General features: G+C 46.4%; 7 protein-coding genes across 7 annotated transcripts; 5 read left to right on the top strand and 2 right to left on the bottom strand.

Moving 5' to 3' along the window:
• Nucleotides 1–850: 850 nt before the first annotated feature.
• Nucleotides 851–3338, top strand: N7483_010504 (uncharacterized protein; the record flags this gene model as incomplete). The annotated part of the gene is made up of 2 exons (XM_057093931.1): nt 851–1101; nt 1199–3338. The coding sequence occupies 2 exons, from the start codon at nt 851–853 to the stop codon at nt 3336–3338; spliced, it is 2391 nt and encodes a 796-aa protein (XP_056939902.1).
• A 367-nt stretch (nt 3339–3705) lies between these two features.
• N7483_010503 (uncharacterized protein) lies at nt 3706–4215 on the bottom strand (the record flags this gene model as incomplete). The annotated part of the gene is made up of 2 exons (XM_057093930.1): nt 3706–3898; nt 3953–4215. The coding sequence occupies 2 exons, from the start codon at nt 4213–4215 to the stop codon at nt 3706–3708; spliced, it is 456 nt and encodes a 151-aa protein (XP_056939901.1).
• An 835-nt stretch (nt 4216–5050) lies between these two features.
• N7483_010502 (uncharacterized protein) lies at nt 5051–5492 on the top strand (the record flags this gene model as incomplete). The annotated part of the gene is made up of 2 exons (XM_057093929.1): nt 5051–5170; nt 5262–5492. 2 exons carry the CDS (start codon nt 5051–5053, stop codon nt 5490–5492), a joined length of 351 nt encoding a protein of 116 aa, XP_056939900.1.
• Nucleotides 5493–6372: 880 nt separating this feature from the next.
• N7483_010501 (tetratricopeptide repeat protein) lies at nt 6373–8088 on the top strand (the record flags this gene model as incomplete). Its single annotated transcript, XM_057093928.1, has 1 exon — nt 6373–8088. One exon carries the CDS (start codon nt 6373–6375, stop codon nt 8086–8088), a length of 1716 nt encoding a protein of 571 aa, XP_056939899.1.
• A 2004-nt stretch (nt 8089–10092) lies between these two features.
• Nucleotides 10093–11875, top strand: N7483_010500 (uncharacterized protein; the record flags this gene model as incomplete). Its single annotated transcript, XM_057093927.1, has 7 exons — nt 10093–10253; nt 10369–10464; nt 10523–11213; nt 11271–11474; nt 11536–11563; nt 11618–11733; nt 11789–11875. 7 exons carry the CDS (start codon nt 10093–10095, stop codon nt 11873–11875), a joined length of 1383 nt encoding a protein of 460 aa, XP_056939898.1.
• A 1223-nt stretch (nt 11876–13098) lies between these two features.
• N7483_010499 (uncharacterized protein) lies at nt 13099–14888 on the top strand (the record flags this gene model as incomplete). The annotated part of the gene is made up of 3 exons (XM_057093926.1): nt 13099–13692; nt 13958–14205; nt 14267–14888. 3 exons carry the CDS (start codon nt 13099–13101, stop codon nt 14886–14888), a joined length of 1464 nt encoding a protein of 487 aa, XP_056939897.1.
• A 773-nt stretch (nt 14889–15661) lies between these two features.
• Nucleotides 15662–16939, bottom strand: N7483_010498 (D-mandelate dehydrogenase-like dehydrogenase; the record flags this gene model as incomplete). Its single annotated transcript, XM_057093925.1, has 5 exons — nt 15662–15797; nt 15861–16226; nt 16273–16439; nt 16501–16553; nt 16621–16939. The coding sequence occupies 5 exons, from the start codon at nt 16937–16939 to the stop codon at nt 15662–15664; spliced, it is 1041 nt and encodes a 346-aa protein (XP_056939896.1).
• Nucleotides 16940–17091: the final 152 nt, after the last annotated feature.

The raw sequence follows: 17091 nt of genomic DNA, 5'->3' as shown, positions 1-17091 counted from the left end.
TGTCTCAATTCTTCACTTGGCAAATTTCCACCATCTCTATTCTCGCTTACACTACCAGGGCTATGCTATGCAATTTACAATTCAACCAACACAATGCGTCTTACCCCGTTATAAGTCAGATTATTATTTGTCAATTTCAACGCCACCATCGCTTCGCATGACTCCCGCAAGATCAACCTCATAATCCACATATTCCCACTAGTGAAAGTGGCGTCTTTTAGTGTCCGCCTCCCGGCGTATTTTCCAATCAATAGGAATCGATTGAAGCCGGGTCTTTTATGACGCTATCACATTCAGGAACAGAGAGTCAAATTTGGTTAATTTTAGCTCGAAGCTACTTTACTCTGTCCCCACAAGATCCCTGTTCTAGTAAAATCTGGCGATATGGATCTTTGTCGAGTCAGGCTGCAAAGTGTCACACAATCGGTCAAGCCGATCGTCTTTATTTGATTTACCCACTGGAATGGAGTTTTTATCCGACCTTCCACGCTTACATGGGTCTAGCCTTCTTTTATGCATAGAAACCTGATTTTTGGCACTTCGGATTGTAGAACATGGCTATCGGTTCGAGAAATGGCTTACCTCGTGGTGAAATTAGCCGCTTAATCAGGGTCTTTTTTCTGTTCCTGCATTTGGTACCTTTGTTAAGACTTCTGGGGTATATAGTAGTAGTTCCCCCTGTAACCCCATCATATTGAGTAGGGCTAGATATTGGAGCAAATTGTCACTCGTTCATTCTTTTTGCTCCCAATCGTTGTTTTGTGCCTCATTTCTTTTTGATCTTGAATATCACTCTTTTGATTCTTGATCCAATAACACACTCGCTATTTACATTTATCCATCCATCAAGATGACCCCTTCAACTAGCCGCAATCGGCTGCTACGAACAGCTCTGTTGTCAGCTTCGCTATTTACTTCTGCATATGCTCAATCCGGCGACGGTGTAGGAAGCAGTAGTAGCACGGTTACTTGCACGACCGAGGAAGTGAATCTGTTTCAAAACCCATCATTCGAGGATGGGGATATGCTCGACTGGAATTACGACGTTGAAGGTGATTGGGAAGTCACGACAGGAGACGCCTCGGATGGAAGTTACTATTTGTAAGAAATCCATATATCTATCCTGAGGTTGGGACTCAGATCTACTACCTTGTAGTATCTGCATGCAACAATTCAATACTAACAATCAACCTTATAGCAAGGATCTAGGCGTTGAAGGAGGCTGGAACTATCTTTACCAACAGCTCACAGATCTGGACGTTGACCAGACATACACCCTATCGGTCGACTACAAGTTCACAATCCTAACCGGATATCAGAATCTGCCCGATGCCCCCTTCCACGAATGTTTCATTGCCTTCGCAGAGAATACCTACAGCAATTGGATCGACAGCTACTCAGTAATCTATTCGGCCCAGAGCCCCTCCTGGACAACCTTCACCCGCTCATGGCAGCCTTCTTCGGATACCGCAGATATCTTCATTGCCTTTTACTGTGATCTTTCTGAGTTCAACTCGTTTTCTCTGGATAATGTACAAGCTCTGAACACTGTGTCGGTTTGCACAACTAGCACTCCTACTTCCATTGCTACCCCCACTGCTACGCCCTCCAAGGTTGCTAGTTCCTCGGCTATTGTCTCTTCAACTGCGATTCCTAGCTCAATGCCTGCGAGCTCTATTATTGTCAGCCCGAGCTCTTCCAAGCCTGCGGCCGCCAGTACACCTCCAACTGTGAACTCTAGCAAGCCAGTGGTCTCTTCCGCAAGCCCTGTTGCTAGCTCAGCCCGTCCTTTGAAGTCCTGTTCAGCCAAGAGTACTCCTGTTCCCTCGTCTTCTGCTAAGGTGACTCCTTCTGGCCGTCCTACAGCTCCTGTGCCTATCTCTTCAGCACCTTGGAGCCGTCGTCCTATCTCTTCAACTGTTATTCCTTCCCGTCCTTCGAGCTCTGGAGTTCCTGGTTCCGGTCCTCACTCTGGACATGGGTCTAAGCCTGATCATGGTTCCGAGCCTTCTGGTCCCCATGGTGGCTCCGGCTCTAAGCCCGGTAGTGGTTCTGAACCTGGACACGGCTCTAAGCCCGGTCATGGTTCTGAGCCCGGTCATGGTTCTGAGCCCGGTCATGGTTCTGAGCCCGGTCATGGTTCTGAGCCCGGTCATGGTTCTCAGCCTGGACATGGATCTGAGCCCGGTCACGGTTCTCAGCCTGGTCATGGCTCTCAGCCTGGTTCTGGAAGTCAACCCGGTGCTGGCGTTACAGGCGTGCCGCCTCCCCAAGTTACTACTTCAACTATTCTGTCCACTCGTACTAGCACCATCACTGCGTGCCCCGAGACTGTGACGAACTGCCCAGTCCGCGACCGCACGACTTATCTCACTACCGAGACCGTCGTTGTGGGAACTACAATCTGCCCCATCACTGCTGCTGCCGAACCTACCGGTGCTGTGTCTGCCGGCTCCCAGCCAGGTCACGGTGGAGGCAACGGCAACGGCAATGGCTCTACCGAGGAGTTGACAACTTCCACTGTTTTCACTACTCGCACTTCAACTATCACTGCCTGCCCCTCGTCCGTCAAGGATTGCCCTGCCTCTGAGAAGTCAACCTATGTTACTACAGAGACTATTGTCGATTATACTACTATCTGCCCGATCACTGCTGCTGAGGCTACCCAGACCACAAGCGCCGGTGCTGCCTCATACACCGGTGTTGGATCTACTGGGGCTGCCACTACTGGCTCGGGCTCGGGCTCTGGCTCTGGCTCTGGCTCTGGATCAACTGGTTCTGGATCAACTGGTTCTGGATCAACTGGTTCTGGATCAACTGGTTCTGGATCAACTGGTTCTGGATCAACTGGTTCTGGATCAACTGGTTCTGGATCAACTGGTTCTGGATCGACTGGCTCCGGCTCTACTGGCTCCGGCTCTACTGGATCTGGCTCTACCGGATCTGGCTCTGGATCGACTGGTCCCGGATCCGAGTATCCAACCGGCAGCGAGATCATTCCATCCACTGTACTTGCAACTCCCACTGGATCCCCAGCTATCGAGGAAGTCCTAACTGTCATCAATACTGGGGCTCCTACCGGTGGAGCAGGGGTTGGTGCCATCGGTACTTCAGTTCCCCACGGTGGATACCCTATCAAGCCCAGTGCTTCTGGCTTTTCTACAAGCTCCTCCATTCCTTACCATAGAGGTCCTTCCGCGTCTGCTTCTCCTTCTGGCCCGGTGACGAGTACTAGTAGTACCGCTTCCGTTCCTGTCTACAACGGAGCTGCATCTTCTGCTGTCTCCGTCGGTCTTTTGTTCGGCCTGTCGCTTTTCGTTATTTCTCTTGTATATTAGTTCCCCTCGCATGGCTCTAGTAGACTTAGAGGATGACAAGCTGAACGCTTTAGTTACTACTATTATTTAATGTCTCTTGAATTTTGATGAAATGATAAGAACAGAATCAAAGAACATTGAGAGTTATTCACTATTTTTTTAAGTTATCTCAGTTTCCACCTGTCGACTTATAAAGTCTTTGAGGTTACTGAAAAAGTTATGATAGGCAAGTATTCAATGTGAGTCAACAACTTGAACGTCACGAATTTTATTCAGATATCAAAGCGCAAGCATGACCATTTTATTGACAGGATTATGTACCATAGCTAATTGTGCATAGATCCCAGGTCCTCTCCTCCGGTTCAGCTCCAGTCATAAGGTAAACCCATCAAGCAAGAGTAGGTGGGAGTCCAAGGCGGTTCAACAGGTCTCTCATATCATAGTTCGCCCCAATGAACACACCAAATCCAAAGATGAATAGCCGATTCAGACTTGCATCACTTGCACTAACCAAGGTAACAGCAAACAAGAGAAGAGCAAGCGATAGATTGGTGGGAGGATTTGTTGGCGCAGCTTCGTTCCTGGTTCATATGGTAAGTATTTGACGTATATGTGGACTAAGAAGCTGGACTCACGTGTCAGAGAGAGAGGCATTTTTGATACTGTCCGAAAAGGAGTCTCTTTGAGTAGTCGGATCGGGAGCAGATGATATATTCCAAGAAGAACGACGCCGGCCACGCCAATGCGTGCTTCTACGACCAGCCGAATCGGGAACACGGGGAGGACTTGAAGCCCAGCGAGGACTCCGGCCACGTTGAGGCATGTTGCTGGGTTCAGGTATATCAGGAACACAGGAAGGATTCGAAGCCCAGTCAGGACTCTGGTCACGCTTAGGCATGTTGATGGGACTGGCCGAAGATAATGAAGATGGGTGACGTTAAATAACTGAAGGTAGGTGAGAGGATGAGTTGAGGAAGCACTGGCAGGGTTTGGATCAGTGAAGCTTCTTTAGCTAGCAAACATATTCACTTGGTGTATTTCTGGTTTCTGCCTCAATGTTTGAGAGTAGATAAGAGATCAAATGAGAGACCAGGTGAGATATGAAATAAGATACCGGTGATTCATATCTTTGGCTAAGTTTCTCACAATACTATGGCTATTTAGATATACTTGCGGGGTGTTGTTCTATTAGTATTACCGCTGGTATATTCACTCAAGTAGTAGCTGGTATATTCACCACCTGGCACAATACTTAAGTGCTACTAGTAGCACTACCGACTCATACTACTATCGATCACCTCGGAATACTCTATTCACTGGAGCCACCATATCATCTTTCAGTATATTATCCTCCATCGTCTCTGTCGACCTTCTATGTTGTGTGGTGCTTTTGTTATGTCTTTCATCTATCAGTTTTCCTCCCATTCCTCTACCGAGCTTGGACATGGAGAGTATAGGCCACCATCCATGGAAACCTTCGGGATGGCCTTGCCTACAGCCAACCCGCTACTGACTCAGATGACTCACTGCTCTTATTCAACAATGATCGTTTGGGACTCTACGGCCCAATAATTACATATACCTCGAATGGTACCACTTAGCGGCGGCCCACTGCAAATCGACAGCGATTGAGCCTCTGGTCATGCTTAGCGCGACAGACTCAGCAGAGGGAAAGCGGGAAAGCGGCCAAGGTAGACGGAAGTCGAGCGAAAAAGAACGACTGATGCGCTATCATGTGGGAAGCGATTGAGCGCGACGGGAAGCCAGACATGGAAACTCTTGGAGTGGCCCTGCCTGATAATGGCCCTGATAATGGCGTCTTCCACGCCATCATGACCGGAAAGCCCTTACAAGTATAAGTCCTGGCGGACAGACTTCAACGAGTGTCGCTGTTGTTTCGTATACCCAACTCCCCGCTGGTGGGTTGTTGTTTTTAACAAACAGCACTGGATTCCCGTTTACGGAAGGTATTACGCTCTTGCAGGATGGAACCCGAAATCCGACACCAGCTACGTTCAGTCGTGGATGTTCAATCTGAAATCGCCCTACCGCTCGCATAAAGGAAATGCAGATCATTTTTGGTGGCTTGGCCTTCTAATGCCATGCAAGAAAAGAATGAAGGACACGGTCAGCTATGACTTCACCGAGTTCAGCGTGAAGTATAAATGCACGTGAATGCCCAGCGATCTTGGCTGGCACCTGGGCCCCAGGCTCGTTGGGGCTTTTTTCAACCCGCTCATTTCGGAATGGATGAAACGTGGCGCAATGAAAGCCCTGGAGTGCATTGTATACCAAAGCCAGAACCTTCGAAGATAGAAAAGAGGATCAAGGAAATCCAGCAAAGAATAGGAGGCTTCCAGCAGACCAATCGAGATGGCCGTGTTTCCTTTGACGAGCCACTAACAGGAGATGACATGATTACAACTTCCCTCGAAACGATTCGCAATCGATTGCGCACACTCTATATTTAATCTGATCTGCGGCATCCCTTACGCGCTCCACTCTGTTCCCCAAGGCCCAGCGCACTCGCACTCCACAATAACTCAATCTATAAAGATTCCTTTCCGTGCCTTCCGATAGGCTCTAATCTTGTTTGCTCTTTTTACGCAAGCCTTTCAATCTTCAATTTAATATCTTGATTCAATAACTCGAGCATGTCCAGGACTATAGCCCTGGAGTATAATGAAGTATTTCAAAGACCGAAATAGTAATTCGATTGCCGAGTCTAACCAAAAAGGGTTAAGTGGTGAATCTCACCTCATCTTATAAACTGATTCACCTGGGCAGTCTGATTGAATTATTTAAATATTGATCCATTTGTCTCAAGGTTCCATTTCATCCCCTGGTTCATAATTGGCTCGTTGAGGATACACAGGTTTCTCACTCTCGTATATCAATCTGGTCTTGACCCTTCAAATGTTCATACTCCGTATCTCGTACTCCGTACCCACTCTTTATAGGTCTCCATCACCCCGCTTCACCGACAATCTCACAACTACAAATTGAAGTGTCCAATCCCTGTTTCTCATCTCCCGATCGCAGATCTTCTCTCGTCATGGCTATCAAAGCTGTAACTCCCAATGTAAAGGATTATCCCTATAATTTGGGCAACTTTGGCCGAATCGTGACGACGGATAGTCCCGAGGCCCAAATATGGTTCAATCGAGGCCTGACCTGGGCATTTTGCTTCAATCACAAAGAAGCCTCCATATGTTTTCAACATGCTATCAACCACGATGAATCCTGTGCTATCGCACACTGGGGTCTGGCATATTCCTCGGGTCCCAACTACAATCAACCTTGGGAATTCTTTGGCGTTGATCTGGAGGATATCGTAAAGCGCACCTACGAAGCCTCCCGCAAAGCACATGCCTTGGCGACCACCGCAACACCCATTGAAAAGGCTCTCATCGCTGCGATCCAACTTCGTTTCCAGAGTGACAAGCCCGCCAGTCTCGAACAATTCGCTGCTCAGAATCTTGCCTATGCTGACGCAATGGAGGGGGTGTATCGCGAATTCAGAGATGATCTCGACGTTACGGCCTTGTACGCTGACTCTATAATGAGTCTCACTCCCTGGAAACTGTGGAATATCCAGACCGGTGAACCTAACCCAGGCACGCGCACCCTGGAAGCCAAAAATGTATTAGAGAGCGCTCTGAAACACAAAAATGTGTCCCAACACCCCGGTGTGCTGCACTACTATATCCACTTGATCGAAATGTCCTCCACGCCCGAGTTGGGACTGGTTCCAGCCGATCACTTGCGTAACTTAGTCCCGGATTCTGGACATGCAAGCCATATGCCATCCCACCTTGATGTCTTGATTGGTGATTATCGAGCTGCCATTCTTGCCAACCAGCGCGCCACGCTCGCCGATGAAAAGTTTGTCAGCATTGAAGGCACCATGAACTTTTACACCACCTATCGCATGCATAATTACCACACTTTGATATATGCGGCTATGTTTGCAGGCCAAAAGGCGGTTGCCCTTGATGCGGTCGATCGCATGGAAGCTACTCTCCCCAAAGAACTTATAGCCGGCATGCCGGACTTCACTGAAAACTTTGCCTCTGTTCGCCCACACGTAATGATTCGGTTCGGAATGTGGGATGAGATCATCGCGCTCCCGCTCCCTGAAGACCAGAAACTCTTCTGTGTTACCACAGCAGCGACCTACTACGCGAAAGGTGTAGCATATGCCGCTAGCGGAGATGTTCCCAAGGCCCAGGAGTTGCGTGAGCTCTACCGAGAAGCAGCAAGCCGCATTCCTGAATCTCGACTCGCCTTCCCGAATAAATGTGTGGATGTTCTCGGTGTTGCGGCTGCTATGTTGGACGGTGAGATCGAATATCGTCGTGGAAACTATGAAGTCGCGTTTGAGCATCTTCGCCGTTCAGTTGAGCTGGATGATAAATTGGGCTACAGCGAGCCCTGGAGCTGGATGCAACCTGCTCGTCATGCATATGCAGCTCTGTTATTGGAGCAAGGCCATGTGGAGGAGGCAGCGGCTGTTTATCGATGTGATTTGGGCCTCGATGATACTGCTATTCGTGCACGACAGCACTTGAATAACGTTTGGGCGTTGCAGGGATACCATGAGTGCTTGCTGCGGTTGGGTCAAGTCGCGGAGGCCCGAGTTATCGAGCCGCAGTTAAAGATTGCGCTGGCTGTAGCTGATGTTCCCATCACGTCTTCATGTTTCTGTCGTACTGATACACCTGAAGCTTGTGGTGTGAAGAAGACTTGTGGACAGACAGCTTGTTTGTGATTTTCCATACCGTTCTAGCCTTTTGACCGCGACGAGTGAATCGTGCACTAGTCCTACCACTATTAACAATCTTCAAAAATCTTTCAAATTCATCCTAGTAGAGCCCTGATGAAGCCGGAAATTTAAACATATGCCTGGTAAGGTTCTCACCACGTCTTGATTCATACATGTAAACACTAGGGACTACCTAGTGAAGAGGGGAACCGTTAGGCAGTGTATTCTAGATACACGGGTCGATCCAGCTAGCATGAATGGATAACACCAACCAACATGTACGTTGTGTAGGAGTGTGTATTCTAGACTATAACGACGGGCATTCTTGTACGTACAAAGACGGGACTGAAAACATGACAAAACAGAGATGTAACCAAACGGTAATTCTTAGCACGGTACGTGTAGTAGGGGACAGGGTACCCCACTACACTAGGTAGTAATTCAAGTTTTCGGTTACTCTCCAAAGAATTACCGCTATCAACTGGTGTAACTTGAAAGTCATTCCCCTTCGGCAAGTCCTAGCAATTTCAAACCGACAAGAGATAGGTTAGATAGGTTCAAATCATTTCTATTATAATTATTCATTTCAATAAATCATGCTGTTGTTCTTCAGGCATCGGGGTAGTACCGTACACTAACCCAACATTGAATGGTGTCCGAGTCTCCACTGTGGCTGGCGATCCTCGTGGGTCTTCGCTTCAGCGTAGATAAGCTTACTCAGATAAACTGACACAAGCTCATTCAACTTAGTCATGAACACGGTCTTGACACCACAGGACAGAGATATTTCTAGATATGTTCAATGTTCCCAAGTTCGGCTAGAAATTTTCATGGCTATGTGACTGTGAAAAGCTCTCAGCATTTGGTGGCTCCAACAGTGGCTTGTGTGGCTTATGTGGCGTTTCGGTTTAATCAACCACCTTCAACTTCAAGGTTGGTCACCATATTGCATTACGCTACACAGCTAAAATTATGACCTATTCAACTGTAAATCATCTCAGGTGGTCAAGGATTTAATTATGAATGCAATTGTTATAATTGATCTGCCATGTGGGGTGTTCGTAGTGCATGTTAGAGTCGCAGCTGTTAAAAAGTTACAGAAATCTTATTATCAATTCAATCCCTAAAGATTGATATCTTGTTACATAATTGATTAGTATTGATAATATCGTAAACCCCAGGATTTCCATTATGAAAATCGTTTAACTATTATCCTTATTTAGTCGTATGCCCCGGCAATAACCGAAACTGGGGTTCTATATGAAATTTTCACCAGTTCTGACCTTATAAACCATGGATATGGCCTTTATCTTGGCTTCTAGAATTCCCCCCCCATTCCGAGAGATAGAATCCCCGGATTTCAATCAACTTTGACATAATGAAAATGTCAGTAAACACATTCCATTAGCTAATAATCTTATCATTAATGGGCCAAATGGAGGGGCCCAGGGGGGTTCAAAAACCGGGCCGGCGAGAGCAAACCGGGCCGGAGTGAAATTCGGCTGGGGCTCTTAATTTTGGATAATTTTGATTCATCGGCACGGAATTTAACTTCTTCTTTGAGATATTCGGTGGATCCCCGAGATGGTTGATTTCCAGTATCTTACATGGTTATCTAAGCGGGAATCAGTCCACTCGGAGCACTTACTACATGCTGCAAAAGGGTCCACAGGAGAATGCAAAAACCATATCCAACGAAATCACCTATCTTTACTCCATACTTGAGACAAATTGTTAATCTTATTCGTAGCTTTTAATTTCTCCACACTGTATCACTCACCGGAGATCCAAAAGAACGGAATCAAACCCCCACATTTTTGAAAAACCATTGTATCAAACTTATACCCTATTCGTACCCTAACAATGCCCATCGCCACACGCCAAGGGAAAAAAAAATTGGGTCAATAATCTGTTCATTGCGGGTTGCCTATGTCGCGCGACTTTTGACATTTGCTCTTTTGTTTCTCTTGTGAATCTGTCTCTTTTCGCGTCCATCCATCTATATCAATCATGACTGCGTCGGAGGTAGCTCACAACAGCCCGCCAGAGATGGAGGTATACAATGACTCGTCAGAAGCTGAGAAGTACCCCGAGAAGCCTGATCTCGGAGAGATTGATCCGTTTGGAAATGAAGAATCTGGGGAAGTGAAGTATCGTGTTATGAAGTGGTGGTGAGTATTCCACTCCATACAGACGTGGTGTCATTGAGATATAACAGATTCTAACCATCATACAGGCAAGCTGGAATGTGTAAGAAGCTATTCCTTCTCACAATAATTCACTCAGTCCTCGTCTAACTCAATTGTCAGTGATGGTCGCGGAAAATATCTCACTTGGAATCATGTCTCTTCCTTCAGCCGTGGCAACTCTCGGCATTGTCCCGTAAGAACTGTTAACCTTGTGTGTAATATGGCATATGGTGGAAGACTGACGATATTAGTGCCCTTCTCATCATTCTTGGCTTGTCTGGCATCTCATGGTATACAGGCTATGTATGTGGTCAATTCAAGTTGCGCTACCCCCATGTGCATAGTATGGGAGATGCTGGCGAGCTTCTCCTCGGCCCAATTGGTCGAGAGATTTGCTACGTCGGTCAGCTCTTGTTTATTATCTTCTTGATGGCTAGCCACATCCTTACATTTACTGTCACATTTAACACTATCACCAACCACGGCACCTGCACCATCGTCTTTGGAGTCGTGGGTCTGGTCGCGTGCTCTATCGCTTCCCTTCCCCGAACATCCGGAAAGGTGTTCATGATGTCCACTATCTCCGCCATCAGTATTCTGATCGCTACTATTGTCACCATGGTTTCAGTTGCAGTTCAAGCCCCAGAGCACGTCGTGAACGATGTCACCACCTCGCCCACCTTTTCCGACGCTTTCCTCGCCGTGACCAACATCGTTTTCGCTTTCATCGCCCATGTGTCTTTCTTCGGTATCATTTCTGAGATGGAGGACCCACGGCAGTTTCCTAAGTCCTTGGCTATGCTTCAAGTTGTTGATACCACCATGTACGTTGTGTCGGCAATGGTCATATATGTGTATGCAGGACCAGATGTGGAATCTCCTGCTCTCTCCTCTGCCGGACCTCTGATGAAAAGAGTTGTCTATGGTTTGGCCATCCCAACGGTAATTCCACCCTGTTTTTCATTCCAATATTCAAATATTGATTGCTAACTTTCACAGGTCATCGTTGCTGGTGTGGTCTTTGGCCATGTGGCATGCAAATATATCTATGTTCGAATCTTCCGTGGCGAGCGATCGCACCACATGCATCAGAGGAGTTTCCTGGCCACGGGTACTTGGGTTGCTATTTGCCTTAGTACCTGGACTATTGCCTGGATTATCGCAGAGTCTATTCCTGTTTTCAACGACCTGCTGAGTTTGATTGTATGACCCTCTATGAAACCTAAACTTGAACATTACTAACTTTGAGTTTTTCTTTATTCAGAGTGCTCTCTTCGGAAGTTGGTTCAGCTGTAAGTTGATAATTCAATCATAATGAGTGGGCAAATGGTACTAACTGTTAAAAGACGGTCTGCCTGCCATCTTCTGGCTGCTCATGAACAAGGGAGAATGGTGGTCCTCGCCCAAGAAGATCCTTTTAACAATTGTTAACTTCCTTATTTTGGGGATTGCCTGTGCTATTGTAAGTTATGCTCACTATCCTGTCCCAGGTTGGAATATCTCGCTGACTGAAGTAGTGCGGACTGGGTCTGTATGTCTCGGGCAAGTCAATTCACGATAGCTCAGACAGTAACAGCTGGACATGTGCCAGCAACGCCATTTAAGTACTTACAGCTCAATACCGGCCGTATCATGTCCACATGTCTCTCTAATTTGAGTGCGAAATGGCCTGCAGGAATCATGCACATACGATGAATAGACCTGCATCAATTCAAGTTGATCTTGAAATGCATACATGTAAATACTGTATAGCTGTATATACAATTTATCATATACCTAGACCAAATTGATTTTTATGTTTATCGGTCGCGCAAGAATAATAAAAATTAGCAAGAGCCTAGTAGTGAATCTGAGGACTGGTTTGTCCTTTGGGTGTTTGTAGTTATACACCAGTTGACTGCCTGATGGAGTGGATCCAGACGAACTTCCATGATTGGCGTTGGATTCGGCATTTGACTCCCTTGTTCAATCGCCGAGCACCACTTACAGACACGACATCTGTCAGTGACCCCTTCTGCGCGTCTTGTCATTTATCCCAGTGGCAGACCATCCCTGACGGGTATAACCATAGAACCACGTATCTAATTCGGTGGCTTCGTCTGACATTGTTGCTCAAGACTCTGGACCCACAGCTGTCATCAGCTCCAATTCCAAATGCCGCGCGCACCCAAACCACCCGTCAAAGCTGCGTGCCTTGCATGGTCAGCTACATTTATCTTTTCCCATACTGAGCTCATACTAATCGAAATTCTAGTCGCTCCTCAAAGACTCGGTGTGATGGGCAATACCCATGCAAAAGTGTAAGAGCTGTCGATCATTTATGTGCGGAGCAACTTCGATCTGACTTCAATGTCCGATGTATGTAGTGTTACAGCAAAGGCCGAGATTGTAGTTACCAGCCCAGTCGTCGGGGTGGAGCTCGAAGAGGTGCTCGATATGCCGAAACCTTGCAAAATCGCCCCTCCAATAATGAAGCCTCTCCAAGGAGAGCTCAGTCAGTGGTCTCATCGTCAAATACCACAGAAAGCATTGGTCAGTCAAAAGCTATGACTGTAAGGAACCAATCACTGAGAAATTAAGCAGATCCATTTCTAGACAACGCTATCAGCTTACTCACCCCCTTCGTGGGCATCAATAATCTCGATCAATCACCAGATACACTGTTCGAAGGAAATGAAGCTATTCAGCTGTGGGGCCAGCTTACTCCAGATGGAGATAGTAGCTTTGCTCCACCACCTGATACTCAGGCCGACTTTACTATTCGGGTATATCGCTGTGAAGAAGACATGTTCGTGGCTCTCATCTGGTCTTAGAATGAGTCTCATGGATGAATGCTGACAACTTCGCTAGCCTCAACGCCTATTACATCTACATGCACCCTTATTTCCCTCTGCTACCAGCTTCTTTGACACCGGTATATGAAGACCGCGGTACTGATACTCTGCCATTGAAGCCAGAGACCAAGCCCGAACGATCTGATCTCCCTTATTGGCCAAATTCATCACTGAGTCTTGCGCTGTCGGCTATTCTGGTCCTCATACCAGCTTTCTCAGATCCCACTCCTATGCACGAGAAGTCCATACTCCAAAGACGATCATATGCTCAGCTTTTTGCTCACGCAGCTTTATCAAGTGCTGAAAGGGGAATGGATGAGTTGAGCCCGGCATCTAGTATCAACGTTATTGGTGCGAGTGTGTCTCAGGAACAAAGTCCACTCCATCCACAAGTGCCCCTTCAATTGGATCCTATTCTGGCACTTGTGGTCCTTGCAACTTATGAGTACTGCCAACGGGGTAATGTATCCCGAATGCGCGCTCGCATTAATAATGCCATTACTACAGCAATGGATATCTCTCTTCATAACCTTGGCTCGACAACGACAGAATTCTCCGAGGCCCAACGGCGGGCATGGTGGATGATTGTAAGTATTTTCGCTAAGCAAGCTTACGCTATGAAACTAACGATATTCAAAGATGTTCATAGCTCATATATCATCTAATCTTCACCTTACGGTATGAATTCCCTTGATCTTTTGTGCGTATCGAAATGACTCACTCTGGAATTAGCCCCCGATCATTGCTTCCGACGATCCCAGGATTACAACTCCATTCCCAAAATTTGGAGTGGGACTGGAGGTATAGCCCATTGAACCCCTCCTGTTGAACAATGCACTGACTTCTGCAAAGCCTTGGTCTTTTACCCTCCGCGCACAAACCCTTCTCTACGCCGCCCATTCAATGGTTCAAACAATAGAGCGTGTTGCGGATACGCCACTGTCATCTGATTTAGGCAATGATATTAAACACCTCGATAATCAAATCCTGTCTCTCTTGATTGAATCAGATCAAAGTCTACGAGAGATTTATGATTTCGAAGAAGGGGAATCGATTGCAGCACAAAACTTGTGGCGCATCAGCCGCATCATGATACATACGTGAGTCTCCTATTTCTTTGACACGACACTTATGGTAAACCTGAATACTAACTAGTCACAGGGCTCGAATCCGACTTCACCGCTTCAGAGCTTTCATGGATATCCCATTATTCCTGGATAGATACTGCGATCTCATATCGATCAACACACACGGGTTTGCTCATCCTTCTTCTGCATCCGTCACACACTGGCAATCTACTTTCCCATTCACAGAGGAAGATTCAACGAATATATGCTTGAAGGCCGCTCTTGTGATCGCGAATGCATTTCGCAGCTTGCCGTATCCCCACGCCTGTGGTCCAGATACATGTAAAAGGGGATCCTTGAATAGAAGGGTTATGGTACGGTCTGCCTGTTGCATCAGCAGAACTCCTCGAACAGTCCCTTTTCTAGTCTGCAGTGCTATGCAAGGCAGTTATGTTATGCTTATGATCTGTCATAAGGTGCGCTCGTGTCTTGAATCTGGTCATTTGGATACTTGTTATCATTTACTCAATAAGCCAGATCCGGGAACTGAGATCTCTGATGCTGAGCGTCTCATTGAGGAACTTCGTCATGGTGTGGAGTCTTTGGGTACTATTCTCAAACAGGATAATATCTTTGAGGGAGTTGCTGGTGTGGGTCGTGAGATTGAGAGTGCTTACTTTACTGCTTTTCCGGATCATCCTCAGATCGAGATATAACATTTGAAATCAATATGTACAGAAATTCTAGATTGATACATCAAAACTTGATAACACGGTCGGTCGCTTGTTGGCCATCTTCAACTTGCGTGAAGGTTCGATTCTAGGCTCTTTGCACACAAATGCAATCCATTTGACCCAATAAAAAGAGAAAGACAATATGCAGGACCAATACTGAACATAGCGAACTATTTAAATGCCAGGTTGGAGCCGTAAGTAAATACCAGATACTAGGGCAAGGGGAATACCATGTAGACGCTTGGAGCCGTTACCGCCGCCATTTTTTTCCAGGCATTCGATGGTAGTAGTAAGTTAGCAATAATCATGTTGTAGAATATTTTTGGTCCTACTAGTGGGCTCGTGGCTATAAAAATCCTTGTGGTTTGGAAAAATAATAATTTAAGGTCTAGGCTTATGGCAATAATCACCCTCGCTGGTCAAAAAATATTCTGAGTTCTGAGCTGGTGGAAATAACCACCAACGTTCGTCGAAAAATATTCGAGTTATCGGTCCCAAGCTCTCATGGCAATAACCACCAACGTCGCTTGAAAAATAATGTTCTCAGCCCTACTACTACTAGTCCTATAGCAATAACCACCAGAGGTCCCTGGTTGTTTGAAAAAATATTTGGGCTCATACAATAACAATAACCACATGCCCAGTGATTTAAAAAATTTCCAACTTGAAGTTCTTAGTTCTGGCTCATGACAATAATCACCTATGTCAATTGATTGTTTCAATTCTTAGACCCAAGTTCTATTCAAGATCTACATTCATTTAATAAGATGCTTATTGACCGGTGTGAGAGGCTCCTGGCCGGTCAACACACACTGAACATTCTCCATGGCCAATCGCTCAAACCCAATCTGTGTCTCCGCGGCCCCTCCAGCTGTATTATGTGCTGTGAGTCTACAGTATAATCATCCTTGTCAGTTAATATTTTCTCGTCGAATCCAAGTGCCGATGACTTACGTTACGTTTCGCATATTTCTGAGATCCTCATTTACATGGGGCTCATTCTCATGGACATCCAAGCTAGCAGCAGATAAATGACCAGACTTCAAGGCATCAACCAAGGCCACCTCATCAACCAGTTTTCCTCTCGCGATGTTGATAAATTTAGCGCCCCTTTTAAACTTAGCCAGGACCTCCTTGGTGATGAGTTTGGATCCACCAAATGGTGTGGCTAGAACAATGCAATCTGCCACAGCCAGCAGCTCATCCAGCGTTTCACAGAAGGAGGCTCCAACGGCTTGTTCTTGCTCGGCGGACTTGCGGTAAAGATCCTGGTAGTAGATTTTCATGCCGAAGCAGGCGTATGCCTTACGAGCAATGGTACTGTTTTCGTGAGAATCACTCTTGAGATTCTTCAATCGGCACTTACTATCCAATATTCCCAAGCCCAATGATACCCAATATCTGAGTTCGTGGATTGTGCGCAGTAGCCGCTGTGTTTTGATGTGCCTCTAACCAAAGATTCGGATCGCCAGAACGAGCACCGTCCATGGACCATTGCATGTTTCGAAAAACAGAGATAATATGAAATATTGCCTGGAAAAGAAATCAGCTAAGGAACAGCAGTAGCCTGAGCTGGGTTCGAATGACACTTTACCATATCAGCTACTGCTTCACTTGATGCTTGGGCGCCGTTACAATAAACGATTCCTATTTGACTCAAGTTGAGTATCTTTATCAAAATTCATAAAGCATTTGATTTCAGTATGATGCTCACCATATTCAGCCAAGATATCGACATCCATCCAGTCATAGCCCGCACCAGCACTACCATACACTTTTAGTGATGGCGGCAACAAAGGAATCAACTCGGCATCCCACCGACCCATTTCACCTCCGGTATTCCAAAATGGACGAATGATAGCCTGGAAGTTACCCCATTTCTTCTCTCTTAGTGCTGTCAGGAATGCATCGCGTTGTCGTTCTTCGAGGGAAGGGCGGATGATAGTAAATTGCTCAGCTATCTCGGCGTACAAATCCTTGTTAAACTCGATTGGGTCTCCAAGATGGAGGATAATAGGCTTTTCAGATGTCATATCAAAAATCAAATCACTCTGGCAGCTCGGTTTTCAAGGTATAACACGAATTTGGACAAACTTGAAAATTAATGTATCTTGGAACTCTCGAGGTGGGGAACTTGAAACCCGGTCAAACCCCGAGTTTTATAGCTAGCTATATATGACTCCCC

The sequence above is a fragment of the Penicillium malachiteum genome (assembly GCF_028827825.1).
Source record: "Penicillium malachiteum strain IBT 17515 chromosome Unknown utg000005l:1.0-9002435.0:326005.0-9005861.0, whole genome shotgun sequence".
Taxonomy (NCBI): Eukaryota; Fungi; Ascomycota; class Eurotiomycetes; order Eurotiales; family Aspergillaceae; genus Penicillium; species Penicillium malachiteum.
Note: the sequence above shows the minus strand (reverse complement) of the source record. Positions and strands in the feature narration are given on the sequence as shown.